The sequence below is a fragment of the Glossina fuscipes genome, unplaced genomic scaffold (genome assembly GCF_014805625.2).
Source record: "Glossina fuscipes isolate IAEA_lab_2018 unplaced genomic scaffold, Yale_Gfus_2 1, whole genome shotgun sequence".
Classification (NCBI taxonomy): domain Eukaryota; kingdom Metazoa; phylum Arthropoda; class Insecta; order Diptera; family Glossinidae; genus Glossina; species Glossina fuscipes.
The window spans coordinates 34864209-34882697 of NW_023998415.1; the positions used below are offsets into that span (position 1 = coordinate 34864209).

An 18489-nucleotide genomic window follows, 5' to 3' on the forward strand; every position below is an offset into this window, starting at 1 on the left:
CATTTTTTACAAGAATATATATATATATATATATATATATATATATATATATAAACAAAGAAATAACAAAACAAAAAATATATGAAAATCTGAAACATACTGAGTCTGAAGGTAAACAAAAGTTTAATACTATGCTGTTATGGACCATGAAAAGCACCAATTTAAGCATAAAGTCGAGAATTCAAATAAACACGGTTGATTCTATATATACACACACACACACATTTGCGCTCACATGCCCATACGTGGCCACAAACATTGCGATACGCAAAACTATTTATTGCCTTAGGATTGATCAGAAAGATGCCATCATTTCAGAAGAAGCCGAACAGAGTAAAAGATATTCTTTGACTTTTCTAAATCGACTCGCTTATGCCGACTTGTTTGCATATCGTGCTTCTATAACCTTAGGCAAGAGCTATTACGGTAATGAAGCGATCAAGTCAACGTACGGAAAAGTTAAAATATTTTAATAGAGTTTCATGTGATATTTGTTAACTGAAGTCTTACGCGATCGCATCCTTTAGTCAGCCAATCTTTAGGCGATCTGTCAGATCTCTAGCACGCATACAAGCAATGAAAAAGTACTTTTGAATTGACATCACCGGAATCTGGGATTGGTTTTTTTCATCTTTACAACATCGTTTTTACAACACACAAGAACGTTTGTTTTCGCCTCTTCCGGGAACGCCTTTTCATTCACATAAATAAAATTCTTTATGTAGAGCCTGAAAGCTTTGCATCGGTGTATTAGCGAGACTGCAGCGAGTCTATTCGTTGCGTTCGGTTTTCAAAAAATCGTGGCGCTTTTTTATATATTTCAAAAAGACGTTTTTTAAGGGTCTTGCCATAACAACGCACGCATACATGCACGCTTTGAAGCTTGACTTGCTTACTCTTGAGTTCAATTGAGTAATAGCTACACCGAAGCATAGACCGTTTGTATTGACGGTAAAGTCTACTTTCCGTGGACCTGACTACTGACAATCTCTTAGTTTAAAATTGTGAAATTGTGAAAAGTTTGCATTGTGGGTAATTAGGTCAGCTGATTGCTTTGATGTTCAATACAATGAAACCTATTTTCGTCCAGTCTTTTTCTGTACGTTTATGCGGTCCTTATTCACCCCATAGAAAAATTTATTGTTAATTGTGTTGTGAAAACTATTTTTTGTATAGCTACAGTCAAACCTGCTTTGTTTTGCAGTGTGTGTCGGGACCGTATAAAGGCACAAAACAACAAAGTTTTTTGTACACTCAAACCTGTTCTCATGCGGTAAATGAGAGCCGCATAAACGCACGAAAAAGACCACACAAGGTTTGAGTGTACAAAAATCTTGATATAGGCACAAGCGGATTCGGAATCTCTGATGTTTTATTTGTTTGAACTCTCTTCACTGTTAGTGGTGCTCCGATCCGAATTGCTGTTGTTTTCACGTTTTACACAATAGTACTAATAAAAATAACAGCAACATCAGGAATAGCAATCAGCGTCCGCCAACATCAACAATATTTGATAGTAAATATTGAATCAATCAATACCGCCATACTATAAAAATAGTTTAAAATTATTGCAAAAATTCAAAAAAGCCACATCTTAAATGTTACCAACACAGCTTAAGCCTAAGTTTAGGAGAAAATTTTGTAATTTGATTTGCTTTAACAACATCGTCAACAATAGTTAGCAATAGCAATAATAGTTCACTAGTTTACGTCAGTATTCAACTTCAGTAAAGTTGACCATGGACTGCTGTTATCCAACGCGCGGTGCAATGAGTGTGTGGTGCAATGTGTACAAAGATAGTCAAAACTCATCACCTAAACTACTTTTATCATTTGGGTTACATGAGACTTTGACGCACTATAAACGGGTGGTATTTAATGGCAAACATTTTGATCACATCATCACTGTGGGCAAAATGAGTAAAAGGTTTGTGCTGGTCGTTCCCAAATTACCGCCGAAAGGACATCGACTTTTATAGGATGCTCAAGCAGGCATACTCGCGATTCAACAAAACGCGTCAGGATTTTTTTAATTCAACTACCAGGTTCAAGGGCTATCATCAACAGTTTACTTGATGTGAATCTAAACCGTAAACTCGTTAGATGGGAAAATATGTTAACTATCAAAATTTCTCGACCAAAATTGTTGAGTAACAGTATTCCGACATTCGGCATTAATATGAGACGTTCGGTTGAGGTGAGATTATTTTGTGAACTCATATAATCAATCATTGCTGGGAAAACTGAACTTTTATATGATAAAAAAATCTAATTTTCAATATTTCCTGGTGCAAATTGGTTCACAATAGCAAATTGAAGCAAAGAAACTAATCTTATGGAATTTGAGCCCATAGACACGTAAGTCTATTTTTTAGATATCATCGCATATAAGGATTCTCAGCAAATATAAATCCTTATATGCCAGCAAGGTCTAATTGCTAATGTTTTGTATTCGAAATTTTCTCATAACAATGATATGACGATGATATGAAGTTAAGTGGACCACATTTGCAACGCACGGGTCTATTTCTGGGACCCCATTTCATATAAGGATTCACATGAATACTAAGCCTTTGAGCAAAAAACGTTAATAAGTAATAATTTATTAAAATTAAAATTGATCCTTACTAGCAATTTAGCAAAAAAATTAACGGTTAGGGATTCGCATAGATCTAATTTTCAGACCCCAATAATTATAGAGAGCACCATGAAAGCAAGCACTTATATGGAGAAAAAGTCTCATTTTTAGTTTCTTTCTATGATGAAAACTGAAAAATTTTAAAATTTTCAATAAGTAAATTAAAATTTGAAGAATTTGAGCTACCTACAAAATGGCTACGGGTTTTCATGAAAATAATGTCTTTACATGAAAATAATAAAAAAATTAGTATGGAAGTTTTGCGATATTCTTACCAAGATGAGCAAATGATTGCACTCGATGAAGTAGTGTAGTGGATATCGCAATTTCGACCATTCCCGAATATCATATTTTTCATTTATTTTATTTTTATAATTAGTGATTGATAATTGAAAGTTGATATATAATAATCAATAATTAATTCTTAATAATTATTGTTCGATAACTAATGATTAATATTTAATAATGAACAAGTAATAATTAATAATTAATAATTGATTATCAATAATCAATAATAAGTAATATAAATAATTAATAATTGTTCATTAATTCAATAATTAATTAATATTTAATATTTAATTCGGCAAAAATTAATAATTACTAATTATTATTAGTAATTAATAAAATTATCAAAAATTTACTCAATTTTTTATATTCCGGAACATGCCTTATACACATAAATAAAGGAGGCGGAAAAACAAACTGTGTAAAGTATGAAATTTCTAATAAGGTGTTTACATTACAACAGTGTTAACGAGATAAATAAGGGAAAAGCCTTTAATTACTCGTGTCTAGGCGCAAAAGTATTTATTAAATTTATTCTATTCATATGTCTATGGTTGAATGTTTTTAAAAATATTTATGTTTATATTATTTTTATTTTTATTTATTTATTTACTTTTTTTTTTTTTTTCTTTTTTTTTTTTGCGCCATTCTCTGTGAATGATATATGAAATCCTGTCAGCAAGATTGTTGTATTAAAATTATTTATATCGCAACATGTGTACTTCGAAATGTCCAAACTGTAATTTTCCCACAGTTACATGTTAAAACAAAAGTAGGAAGAAAAATAAAAAACATAAAACTGACACCGTTTTCTATAAATATTTCATGCATTGTTTTACACCGTCTAGACATCTTGTATTGTTCTTTAAATAAATTTCTTTTCGCCTCCCTCTTTCTCTCTCACTCTCTCTCTCTCTATCTCTCTCTTTTTCTCTCTAACCACTCAGCACCTCTTTCACACACTCACTTACTCTCATTCACTGTCTATCCTTCTCTCTTTCTACTTCTGGCATAATATTGCATTCTTTACATACACATAAACACATCACACAGAAACATTTATGCATCTAACTGAGAAAATCGAAATGTTAGTAAAAGAGTAACTAAAACTTTACATCATATATACGCTTACAAATATATACATTAAAGATGGAACGTATCACGTGATACTGAACACTAGTGCATAAAAATCTCGTCTTCAATAACGATAACCCGTTTTCCAAGCACTTCCGCCACGCTTTGCTTAGATACATATATATATATACACTTCAATTAATGGCTATAATAAAGCCATTCGCCAATAGTCTCTTAACAATTGAAAATATCTCCATTTTGTGTGTTAATAAAAAATTATTATATGATAGTTTCCTGGAAATTATCGCATAAACTGAATATCGTGAATAAATCAATGAATAGAGGAAATGTTAATAAAAAAAACTGAATGCGCTGATTAAAAAGAAAGCCAAATAATTATATAGCGGCCGAAATTTTCTATATTTATTAAGGACATTTCAATGATATGATTGTAACAATATTTATACACAATTATACGAAGATAAAAGTGCCTTAGATTGCTTTTCAAATTTTCTCTTTGCAATTTTTTTTTTTTTTTTTTTAATTCTTCCCTTATATTCTACGATAGTTGAGGGAGCGAATACACTAAATCGACAGACAGCATATCCTAGAAGGTTCTCAATGAAAGAAAAACTTTCTCTCTTCTTATATTATAATTGAAACTATAAAATCTCAATCTTGGTCTCTTTTCCAAAATTTGCTAAACTTGCAGCTAATTTTCACATCAAAAAAATAATATTACCCTATACAACTTATGCTACATAATATATATAATATATTAAATTCGCGCGAATGAGTACAAGACCTAGAAGGAGTTGAGTTTGACGAACTTTTTATTATGTCAATTATATTATAGCGGTCTAAGGTTGTCTGTCCGTCTGTCCGTCTCATGTTCAACCAATAGACCGAACATATTTGGATCAAACTTGATGCTTTGAAGAGTTTTCGCCCAAAGATGAACTCTATTTGAAATAATTCGATTTCGACTACTTACTCGATCTATTCCCTTATAAGGCCTTGTTTTCAAAAGTCGTTATATGGAAAACTTTATTAAATAAAATGATGTAGGGTAATTAATGACGGGTCAAGGCTCCCTATAGAGTTGTTTTTTGTTTTTTTAATTAGTGAATTTTCGGTCTGGTTATCTGCATATAACGTATTTATTTACTGTATTTTAAAGGGAAGCAAAAGAAGCATAGAAAGGAGCAGTTCGCACACACTCTCATTATTATTATCAATGGCTTTATTATGTTCGCTTTCAATAAGGTTTGCCGACTTAAGATATATGCGAAAAGAAAGATCTCTAAGGGATGTTGAAAATCGCGTGATATATTACAAGGACATAGTAGAGTCGCGAACCGAACAAACAGAGTTAGTATATATACAAACAATGCTCCCCGATGTGAAGATTGCATTTGTCTATCAAGTTTCCTCCGTGCCCTCTTGAAAGCGTAACAAGAGAAATCCTTACTCTTCCACTCATTTTTCTCATGCGTGCAAACAAGGCCTATCTTTTTAAGAGTATCTTTCTGCTTATTACGAGTTGGAGGATTGTAATAAAAATTAACTTTATTTCTTCGCACTTTCCTAACTGATCTCGTTTTTCTAATTTGCTTGGCAGCGGAATTAGGAAAGCGAAGCTTGGGAAACTTGTCGCTTACTTGCTTGCTATTTTTTTTTTTTTTTTTTTTTTTCATGGCAAGTTATCATCTTACTTACGGCGATGGCAACTGCAAAACGAAATCGGTGAATATAATTTAAGCCTCTACACATATGCGTGCGCATGTTTATATTAAATAATTAATTTCTTACATTTGCACTCCTATGGTTAATAGTATCTGCTCACTCCTAATGTGCTTAGCTATGTGCCTATTATGAACATTGCATCCTATTGATATTTAATATTTAAACAGAATATAAGCGAAATACCTGAAGTTGCAATAGTTCCTGTTTGTGGACTACCACAAGTAAGGATGACATTATAATGGTTCTTGCCTTGTGCTTGTTGTTAATTTTGAAAAGAAAGTGCATTTTTATGGCACAAAGGTCCACTGTCTTCTAATTCAATAAATTAAATACTTCGTGCATACAAAAACATTGATAGCTATATATACGTACACGTCAGTGTACTTATTCACTTACTATGAAAGAAATATATTTCAATTTCAATGGAATGGAAATAACGATAAGCAAAGTAAGAAAATAAAAAAAAAAGTCCATTGAATAGATCCTAGAAAAGATTAAGATTTCAAAAGCAAGCTTCCATTTGCTTTCGACTGAAGTTTAGCCACTTGGGTGAAAATAAATTTTTTTTATATATAATTTGCAATTGCTCCTCCTCCTCCTCCTTTGCAAGATATTAGGGATATATGAATTGCAATTATTTGGCGAATTTTCCAATTCTTTCGCTATAGCTCTTAACGCTGATAGTTTAGCAGACTTTAACGTTACTAATCTTCGAACAGTGTTCTTGCGATAATTATCACTGTATTTATTAGAACTGTATAATCGGTAACAGTCGAACGACGCTTGAGCGAGGATGAAGTCTGGACATGGCCGGAATAAAACGCTTTATGGCAATTGTTCAATTTAATTGCATTAGGCGCTGAGGGTATCAAGTGGAATTAGTTGTCTTGCCAGGTTTGTAGCCACTCACAATGCACGATTCCTTTTTAATTTCACTACATGCGAAGCGTTACCCTATGGAACATTTATCCGGGTCTTGATAGCTTTCGCCCACTTTCATCCACCTTGACCCACGATCTTTTTGGCGTCACTTTTTCGTATGTGATCCGCCGCTCAATAGCCATTATCGATACCTCCAAAATTGGTTCGTTTTTGCTTGGTTTCAGCAGCGATGCGAAGAAAGAAATTTTCTGCATTACTTGCTACCTCGGAGTTCCTTCTGTGGCCAGTCTTATGAAAATGGTTCAAACGTGATTTTTATTGACTTGATCAAATTTCCTATGAGAATCGTGGAAACCACTTACATACTTACATACTGCTGATTATGATAATGCATTGTCACCATTATCATTATGTAAGCATAGTCGCATAATCTTGCGAGGCATTATCACCTCGACCAGAGTGATATTTTTCGAAAATTCAAAACTCATTTTAGAATCATAGTTACAGTCGACTGAATTAACTCAATTCATTAAATTCGTTCTTTTCAAGTCGCCACAACATGGCCAGTTGGCGCTGCAAACTTTTTCCTTTGCCTACACCATATATGCGTACATTCCTATTCGATACGCTTGTTTATTTGCATTTGATCTTCTTAAACCTTTAAAAAGACACTCTCTCTCTCTCTCTCTCTCTCTCATTTAATTTTTATCAGAAATAACCCTTTTTTGTGATTTTGAATATCCTCTAAGAAAAATAATAAACTCTGTGCAGGATTTTATGGCTAAAGTATGTTTGTGCATATGTAAGAAATATCTTACTTTGCTAGACAAAAAGGAGAAAACAAGAAAGCATACAAGCATCTTAGCATTATGCGGATACAGTGTGGGCGCCAGCTACACAAAGGACAGTAAAGCTTACATATTTAGAATTTCATTCTATGCGCAATGTGAACATTTGCACAATGATGCTGAGTCTCTTCTATAAGAAGTGCTATTATGCTAGTATGCTTTCATCCCCACACACCATAATAAAATATAATATATATATAGATATATATATATATATATATATGACCAACAAATGTTCGAGATGAAAATTTACACATTTCTATATAAAATATTCTATGTGCATACGTGTGCATGCACATGCATGAAAGAGACGACAATGGACAAATTTACATTACTCGACACTTTTAACAAAACCTATATATTATACTACTATGTACAAAAATGTATATAACAAAGCCATACAGGTGAAGTCATACATATCTTACTTATATCTGTATATATAAATACATGGACTTCCGAAATCGTTTTTCCTTTTGCTTAAAATTTATGGAATATTTTGCTTAAAAGAAAGACCGGAACGACTGATTGTGTCTTACTCTCAATATATTTTAAGCAAACATATGGCAGTGCAACCAACTAATCCTAATTCACTGCCAGCACAGTGTACTCTCATTACTTACGCGACCAAGAATCATGATGTTTTTATGTCATGTGTAATAAAGAATTTCTTAAACGAATATATTTAATCACTTGTGTACTCACTATCGAGGGCTACCAATATAATAAATTTGTCATTACATAACCTTTTTAGCCATCAAAATGATGCGTCTAATGTTACGCTAAAAATGTCTCCTATCAAGTATCTATTGTTTGAAATTTACAAGTGCACTGATAGCTAACTAATCATTGATCTTTTCATTGTCTGGATTGCTAGATATTACGCCATCCATTCCATCAATCAAAGTGTCAATAATTTAGCAAAATTATTCTACACTATCTCTTAAGAGGGCCCTTGCTATTATCAATAACCACGAATAAAATCATGAATAGGCTTTAGATTGACAAAACAAAAGTCAGATTTTCTTGTCAATTTTCAAATTAAATCCTAATAAGCCGTGGTATCGAAGGGCCAATCTCGATCCGCTGGATACGGAATGGGTCTTAATTGGCTGATGATTGGCCCCATACTTGCTTAAAATACTCAAAATAATTACCACTTCTTACGAAGACTTATCTTTCCTTGCTGGCCCTAAAATCAACTCTTATAGCCGCTGTTATCACTTTTCGAACAATTTCACATTTGCGAAGAGATTTACTTAAGATTCGTTGCCATGCATACGTTAAAGAGCAAGCCGCTTTTTACAGAGAGATATTAAATTAAGCGATTAAATTTCATTTCCTATTTTTCGTCATTAATAGTCTCTTCCGTATGGAATGGTGGCGAAATACAATAATATTTTTCTTTAATTTCATAAAATACATTGGCTTTGTTAAGATTTATGAAAAATACCCAAAACATATTATATATCCTTTGTTATATCACACACATACACACATACCATTCATTTTGCTACAAAAAATCTTCGTCAAGGCTGACCACGTTTTGCAAAAAAAAAAACGGCAAAAGCAATCAGTGGGTCACTCTGACAATACCTAACTACATCGCTCGTCAACCTACCTTAAGATATAAAAAAAAATAAAAAAATAACGGAAAGAAGAGAATATCCACTAGAAATCTCGCAAACTATATACCTCTATACATGGGTACAAAGTCAAGCTTGCAAAAATTGATAACCAACCACGCAAAGCAACCTCTAAAAAACTGAAACTGGATTCCCAATAAAGAAAAAATTGAATGATTCAATGGTTCATATTCAGACCAAAAGTAGCCATGCTCAAGTCGTAACGGTACAGTGAAAGGCTCATCTTTATTTAGCTGTGGATGCATTTGGTAATATCAGAGTTACGCACAATATCTATACCGAAGAAATGAATGGTTCGAGCAAATTCAATGCTTTCCATAGACATTCGGTTATGGTATAATGCGCTGACTTCCAAAGTGAATGTAAAAGTAATTTTAAGATTGTCATCTGGCTAAGTAACCATTCGGTAAGGATTGTTAAAAGCTACCAGCTGCCTTATATACTACTTACCTTTACATGCAACGCGTGGCATTTTGAAAAGACAATCTCTAAAAGCCGCCTTCAACTGTTCTAGCGATTTAACGATTGTCAGTACATGACTCACAAAACTTTATAACACGCATTAAAATTATTGTCACATCATCCCAACCTATTCGAGATGCTGATGCGTAAATAGTGTGCCGTTTATCAGCTTATGATATCCAAGACTTTTATAGGCCGTTTGAGTGTATATATATTAGCTTGGTTTCTCGTAAAAATTACCCTCTTATTGCAGTAGATTTATCAAAAAAAAAAAAAAAAAAAAAACGCAGCAGCTTTGGATTACATTAAAGTATTTTATTACCGAGGTTTTCTCCAACAAGGGAAGGTTTTCATAGCGAAATGAATGAATAAAAGTGTAACAGATCAAAAACCTCTACTACCACGCAATCAATGTATGAGTATCGAGGCAAAAGCAATTTTATATGCTGTGACATAGCAGCGTACCGCTCGTTTAGAGGATCTCCACATTTTCTGACTGCTTTCAATTTTCTTATAGCGTCACGTTTGTCTTTCCCTGCTGATTTTTTTAAGTTTTTAATTGCGTTGTTGTGCAGCTAACACACTTGTTGTTCATATTCAATTTATTAAAAGCTTTTCAATGTTTTTTAAAGTTGCACTGGTTTTTTTGTAAACAAAAATGCACGCATGTTATGTACGCGGTAATTCGGAGTATGAACGTCTCCAAATTTCATCAACAATTTCCTCTCGCTAAAGCTTTAGAGAAAAGAATTAAATAACATCTTGAAAAACGATGACGTAGATGGATTTAATTCATTTCTTTTTAGAATGTCTCGAGCATCTTGTAGCATAAAATTATGCAATTTTTGATCGTTTGTTTCATCAGCGCGCTTCGCTCAGATTATTCTATCAATTCTCTATTTTCTCTTTCTTGTTTTCTTTTTTCCTAAGCACTTTTGCACTTTTAATTGAATGTCGTATGAAATAAGTAAATTTCCCTAGTCTTTCGTTTCCTCTTGCTTAGCTTGTTATTTATTATTTTAATGAATTTTAAGTTTTTAAGAAAACAACGCAAACTATTCTCAACGAAAAGGTCTTCTTGATCTATTTTCAGTTCAATATAAATATTTATTCTTTTAATAAATACTCGAGCATCAGTTTTTTTTTAATCTATGCTTACTAAAGCTCGCATAACATTATTGATTATATCGTATTGAAATTTCCTTCTGCTTTGCTATTGTTTTAAGAACGAATATGCTTGAAAGTGCATTGTTGTTGCTGTTGTTGTTGTTGTTTTTGTTTTTGTTATTTTTGTTCAAGCACAAAAAGAGAAAAGACGAAAAGACGAAAGGTGAGAAATCCAACGGATAAACTTGACGACACTAATCCTGTTTAAGTGGACATAGTATATATATACACTTGATGGATACATGTTTCATTATGATTTACAGCCACAATGACAAATTTAATATACCCTCATCGATTGCCTTATCCATTAAAACCATTTTTAATCGAATTTTTAAATTCGTTTCTTTTTCTTTTCTTTCATTGTGAGAGACCCTCCTCTCCGAAAAAATGAAAGGAGAGCAGAAAACAGATGTTAAGCGAAAGAAATTACATTTTATGGTTTTACCCCTTCAACTATCATATTTACAAAGATCATAACAGCAACAAAAATTCAACTTCTCACCGAGCAGTCTGTCGAGAAAGTATTGTTTTCTCTTACTTTTCTGAAGTTATGGCAAATTTCACATTTCCTTAAAATATTTCATCATAATTCGAACAATTTAACATCTTGTTAATGATCTGATCGTATAATGTTCTCAGGTTAATGAGACGTTCAATTACTAATGAAAGTTGTTGTCAAGTCCGTAGATTTAAAACTTTTGTAGTCCAATTTCTTAGGTATTTAAAAACCAAGTCTTGATTTTATTGACCTAATTTCAGTCCTTGAGTTCCGGCATTATATGAAGGAGAAACGCAATTTTTTATTTCACAATATTCTTCTTCTTATTAGATACAATTATCTATAGTTATAGTAGTATATGTCGGTAAATCAACAAAATTGGCAAAGCCAATCAGGCGAGCATAGAAAATTTCTCAGGGAATCGCGTCATTAATTCGGCGAAGCGTTCGTGTCTGCCAATAATTGATTGCGATATCGATGGTGGTTCTTTATTATTATTTCCGTACCTTAAACTGATCGGTAATTTTAGGCATTAGAGCGGAAAATAATATTTTGTTATGATTTTTGTGATCAGAACTGACGCAAAACAGTATCCTTTTTGCCTCTTTTCCCGCATTCGTCCTATGGCATTTTGCGCAAATCTTACGCACTCCTTCACTGTGTGTTCTGCATTTTTCTTTTAACATTAAAGAGCAGTAAGACATTGAGAGAGACAAGAAATCCAGTTTAAAAAAGTTAAATGGACGAACAATATTAACGACACTTTGCTCTGAAACGGATACTGAGATAAATATAATAGTTGAGCACAATGATGCTAATATAAGACTTGAAAGAGTCAACTGACTAATTAATAACATAAGGAGCTGAGAAGTACAATTAAATAAACTCTTGAGAGAGAATCTTATGATTCATTGAGAAAATTATTATAATATATGATCGTAGCAGAGCTCTTTTTCGCTGGTATAACTATACATACATGAAATGCGCAGTAGGCCTACACATTCGCCATTTCATACGAAAGTGCTATCTTCACGCAACAGTATTAGTTACGTCCGTGAAATACGAATTTCTTCGTCAGACAACAACCGTTGTTTCTCTTGTCTGGCTCAAAGCGCTCTTGAATTGTAACGGATGATGATCATTGGATAAACATAAGAGCGAACCCTTGACATTGACAACACAGCCAAATATGCTGGCGGCCACCATATGAGCTTTTTAACGGAGGTCGAGTCTATTATGAATTACTCCGGAAAATTAAAATCATTACTAATGACAAATGCAAAGAGCAATATGTCAAAACTGATGATGTCGTTATTTTTCAACATAATCATCTTCAGCCCTATAGGGTAGACAAAATCCGTCGAGAGAACGTTAACCTCATTGAGCTGAGACGTGTTGCGTTCTTTTCGGCTTCAATCGGTTCGCGTTTATTGTTTATTTGCGGTAAGCATTTCCAGCTTCTTGTGATGCTACTCAAAAAATGCGCTCCTTTGTCGGCAACTTCAGACGCATCCTATTCTGTTTGCACGAAGTAATGGCTAACCAATAAAATATCTTTCCTTGGCAAACACTACACCATTTATGATACCGGGTACAAAACAACCGGAAGGACTTGAGATAGGCCCACCGTTTATTATATCGCTTTTCTGATTCGATTCAAAATCATGTCCCAAATTGATCTAAGCTTGTTTATCCGTTCGTCCTACTCACGTCTGTCCAAGTTTTTTTGTGTCGCAATTTTTGAATTATTTTAATGAAATCGGGTAAGCTGACGAGCTTTAACCAAAGGTCGGCTCTGTCCAAACTGTTAGGATCTGTCCACTTTTTCGACCATTCTCCATACAACACCTTGTTTTGAGATTTCAAAAAAAATTGCTATTTGTAAAATTTCTCGACCAAAGTCGCTGAGTAATAGTATTTCGACATTCTAAAATGGCGTAAAAAACTTGCTTCGGCTGAGGAAATTTTTTGAACCCCCTCTCATAAAATCGTTCCTACGAGAACTGAATCTTTATACGGTAACAAGATTTAATTTTCAATATTCGAGGGTGAAAATTGGTTGAAATGGATAAATTGACAAATCAATCAAACTTGGCGAATTTGGATCACGTAAGTCTATTTTTAGGATACGGTCGCACACAATGATTGTCAGGAAGAGAACGAATTGTTTATGTTTTAGAATGCAAATTTTTTCATATTAGTGATTTGTGACAAAAATTAAGTGGACCAAATTTGAACCACATAGGTTTATTTTTTTGAACTTATATCATTTAAGGATTCTCATGAGTAGCAAACCTTTTAACGGAAAAATGTATGCTTGGAATTGGTTCTTAGTAGTAATTTAGTAAAAAAACTAACTGTACGGAATTGGGATCACATAGGTGTATATTTGTACACCGCAACGTCGATAAGGATTATCATAAAAAGCAAGCCCTGGTATGTAGACAAAATTTTTCTATTTCTTGTTTCTCTTTTCTTTTTTTTTTTTTGTTTGAAAATTGAAAAACAATAAAATGTTTAAGAAGTAAATTAGGTTTGCTAAGTTTGGATCATGTCAGATGATTGATGTTTTCGGCATCCTTCAATAAGCGGGCTTTCATCAAAACTATGCCTCTGCATAAAAATAATGCATAATCTTTCATTTTTTATTAGCAAAACCATTGAATAGCTGAACTAAGCGAATTGGTGTAGAATGTCTAATGGTCGACCTTGCCCGTCTATAATATTATTTTTTTTTTTTTTTTTTTTTTTTTTTTTTGTGTTCATTACAAAAAGAAACCAGTAAGGATTTATTTATACACCGCAAATATTATACGAAAGCTTTTTGTCTTACGTAATGTAGTTTGAAAGAACCAAGTTTAATGACCTATACACTGCCTATTGTCTAAAAATGATTGAAAAGAAAAAACTAATATCTAACAGTGTGATATGTAACTTTCATAGCTTCCGTCATAGACATACTCAACTTCTATTTTTGGTATGTGTGTGTTGCATGAAATTTTATAATAAATGCTTTAATCTTGTCGGGCGTTTCTTTTACATAAACCGAAATTTGAACAGAAGCATTATTTAATCCGACGTTCCGTCTTATAACCCAATTATGGTAAGATGGATCTGTACTTTATTTTTATATATATATATTTTTTTTGTTATGTCACCATAAAAATAGACATCAAAAATACGCCAGGCCTGAAGATAGTTCCGCCAAAATTTATGATCGCAAGAATATATATAACTAACAACAGATTAGCACATACATGTATGTATATAATTTCTAGGCAAATATAACACTTTTTAAAGAGGCGAGTGTTCCTATTATTATTTATATCTATTTTATGATTACATAAGCCAAAGACTTTCTAATAATTTTAATCGTAAGATAGTTCTAATTTATTGAGTATATAACATATTGATACTTAACCAAATATTTGAAATATGCATATGCGTTGGTTTAAAGGTGTTCAAGGTTCACGTGTGAAGCGTAAAAAACGTTCTTCAATTCTTTTTGCTATATATAGATATTATAGTAAAGGCCAAGGATTTGTTTTATTTTTATTTACTTTCTTTATTTGACATATGAATAAAAAATTATTTTTAAATCATTATGAATTGACTTACATACATATATATATATATATATATATATATATATATATATATACATACAAATCAACTTAAGTGCATGCAAAAGCGAATGGAAACGGAAATGGTTTTGTTTGACTTGTTTATTTTAAAAAGTCGCTCATTTGCGATGTGCGTGCGTTCTTAGATGAATTGAATGTTAAATACAATAGAAAGAAAACAAGTCACACCTTAATAATAAATTCTTGTTTAAAACATATTGTTCGCGTGTGTATGATGCACGAATGCAATCGGCATAAAGTGTCATTGAATAGAAAGAGAGGTGAGGACAGCACAAATATAAAATTGTTGCTTTACAAAAAAAAAAAAAAAAAAAAAAAAATTAAATAACGGTATAAAAAATTCACCTTGACGATAATATAAGAGTATTATACATATATATATCTATATATATATATATATATATATACATATCCACATCCATGTAGCTCTATTTGTTTAAGAATGAGCTCGCATTCGTTTAAGCAAATGCTCCGATGGTGGGAAAAAAATATTCTTTTTAAATATACCCGCACGGTTACTAAATCATTAAATTTATAATATTTACTTGGGGTAAAAACTGCATAAAATGAAAATACATGTATGAGCATTTATGTTACTTACGTATTCGTTGGCAATATGTTCTTTTAAAACTATTGTCATTACATTTCGAGAAGGCGAACACATACGCACACTATGCTCCCTTCTTTACGATATTGACGGAACCCTGCATCCTTCCATTCTTCCAATTTCTTGCAATTTTATACATTCATGCGCTCACTGTCAGTCTGTCAGTCATTTTCAAAGATTTTGAGTACATGAATAATAACTGAACACAAGCAGCCTTAGTCTATTTTCATAGCTATTGGTTGATCACAAATTGAATTTGGCGACTAAGTCGAGCCAAAGAAGATGAAACGGTTCTTTTTTTCTGCTTTTTGTTCTGAATAGCTTACAATCCCTACAGCAATGATTGTTCAAAAATTTTGCTATTATGTGTTTAAGAATCGCGAGCAAACGTGAATACCAATAAATCATCCATCCAATCATTTGTAATATTTTCAAATATTTGATCCAAGTGGTTTCCAATATTCGTCTCTAAGCGCATATAGTTTTCTTCGTTGCTCTTTCCTTTTTTTTTTTTTTTTTTACCTTTTTTCTTTTTTAATATGCACTTATCGTGACACGAAATTTTAAGTTTATTATTTTACTCTTTTATACTCTTTTTCCCGCAGACCGTATGAAAGCAAGCAATTTTCCGAGGACAAAGTACTAAATGAAACATTATATGCATACACGGCGCACATGGATGTATTTTTATGCCCTGAAAAAAGAAATTAATGAAAATAACAAACGGTGGGTGTAACCAGCCAATAGATGCCTGCATGTTATCAAAACGGAAGAAATGCGCCGGTGGTCCGCCATATTTGCTGGGAAAACACTTTTTGCTTCACGTTGCTTTTATGCTTTTATGCCAAACAAACCCTTTTACATGCATGCATGCTTAACTTGTAACTAAACTAAAAATATAATCTTTCATATAGTTCTGCACGAAGGTGTTTATATGTACGTGTTAATGCATACATCTGTCTACAAATGCTTATATATATATATATATATATGTTATATTATGCTTTTTAAAGCTCAACTTGATTATAATTGACAGGAATAAAATTGTAGAAGGAGTTTTTTACCTGGACAGATTATCTGCAGCTTAAATCAAATCTTTTTTGAAATTCAAATCTTAGTCATCGAAATATAATCATTATCTACGGGAATCATCCACTTGTACATCGTCTTTCAAATGTTTATGCTTAGAACGAGCAATTGATTAAATTTGAACAGAAACTAGAAGAAGCTATTGCGGCTTACGATGAAAACTTAATCTTTCTCTATTGATGGCCAGCAGTTTTCCATTTCGTATACGATTTAGGATGGATAGAGCGCATATTAGAGCATTAATTGTATGTACGTGCGTGTATATTCCTCTGCAAGCCGGACGTAGAGATCTTCGTCAAATATTACCGGCAATAGCGTGCATGAGTTGCCGTTCATGTCCCCCATTCATTAAAATCAACCCCATTTCCACCAAAACCACACTTTCTCGACCATCGTCTTCTGCGGGATCATGGCTATGTATTGCTTAGTGTCTGTACGCCTTAGAGGGTTCTCTAAATGATTTTCACTGCAGTTGAATACTCCGCAGCTCGAAAAGTTCTTCGGTGTCCGCACAACTCGAACATATTGGCACAGATGTTTGTATACACACACACATGCTTGTGTGTGGGTGCTCAAAATTTCTTATGTAAATAATTTCTCACTTTTTTTTCACTTGCATTCCTATTGCAGCTATCATGATCGCAATAAATGATCGGACATAAAGCCTAACACATACACATATCTCCATCTTATTTAGCTAAGGTAACGATAAGAAAAGTTAAATTTCATAAAGATTTCGTTATTGAATAAAAAAGACACTATCGTGCATTTACTTTCCCTATTGTAAAGTGTAGGCTTGCAGTTGACACCAAATATTAAACGCTTCTCAACATGCAAAATGTAGCCGTAAAAACGGTTTATTTATAAGAGGAAAAATAAAAATTGAAAAATGAAATAAAATGTGAAATAAATTAAACGGGGGAAAGGCACCCACACATACATACATACACACACATATAAGCAAGTTATGCCTTAAATATGTGCTAAATATAATATTATAATAAATTTTCGGATTGCATGCAAAATTTAAAACATTTAAATTTATTACTACAGCACGGCTGTTAACCAGGGTCTCATTGATGTTGATGTCATTTGATATAACCGCTTATGGCAGGCACTCTTGCAAAGCATTTGGTGCTATGTGATGCCCGGTACATGCAATGCAGGCCTTCTATACCTCTGCATGTTCAACTTGCCTATCACAATGATCGACTATCCGAACGTAATGAAGAGCAAATAATTCCACAAATAATTCGAGTATATTTTTATAAAACACCAAACATAAGATGTAACCTACTCTTCCCCCATTTGAATTAGCAAAAAAAATTTTAGGAAAAAAGAAGAGAACAAAATTGAAGAAAAAACTAAAAAAAAGTTTTTCTATTCGAAGAAATTTTTTCAACTAGCGATTATACGATTAACATTTGCGTTTATAGCATTTTTTTTTTTTTTTCTTTTTTTTGTAATAAAAGAAAACGGATAATATTTAACCGCATCGATTTGGCATTCAATTGCTTAACTCTGCTAAGTCTTTTATAGACTTTTTCAAACTATGCTTTCACGTTTTGCGGACTTATTCTCTTTTTTTTTCCTTTTTTTAAAAAAAAAAAAAATAAAAAAAACAATGTCATCTAATTTTATGCAATTATCATTTACCCTAGAGAAAGAAAGAGATGAAAGAAAAGAAAGTTTTTTTTTTTTCATTTTTCGAATACTTAACCAACTTTGCAATTAATTACAACAATTTACCAGAAATATCCCAGTAGTGGTTTTGTGATGTCTTTCGACATTCTCAAGAGTGGAGTTTTACACATAAGAAAACGGCAAACTTCCTCTCAACCAAGTTTTCGTTTTTCACATACACACACACACACACACACACACACACACACACACACACACACA

General features: G+C 32.6%; 1 protein-coding gene across 8 annotated transcripts in view; it reads left to right on the forward strand.

Annotated features, from left to right (window-relative positions):
* Positions 1 to 18489, forward strand: part of LOC119632087 — a 166751-nt gene that overhangs the window by 115409 nt on the left and 32853 nt on the right. Inside the window, exons 1-2 of one of the 8 annotated variants that reach the window (XM_038024801.1) lie at positions 15135 to 15148; positions 16101 to 16221. The exons of 6 other annotated variants lie outside the window; for them this stretch is intronic. In XM_038024801.1, coding sequence (XP_037880729.1) covers positions 16206 to 16221 — 16 coding nt within the window. In that variant the 5' untranslated portion in view covers positions 15135 to 15148; positions 16101 to 16205. Of the gene's footprint in view, positions 1 to 15134; positions 15149 to 16100; positions 16222 to 18489 lie in introns of those variants that run through there. One more of the 8 variants, XM_038024800.1, reaches the window with a different exon arrangement.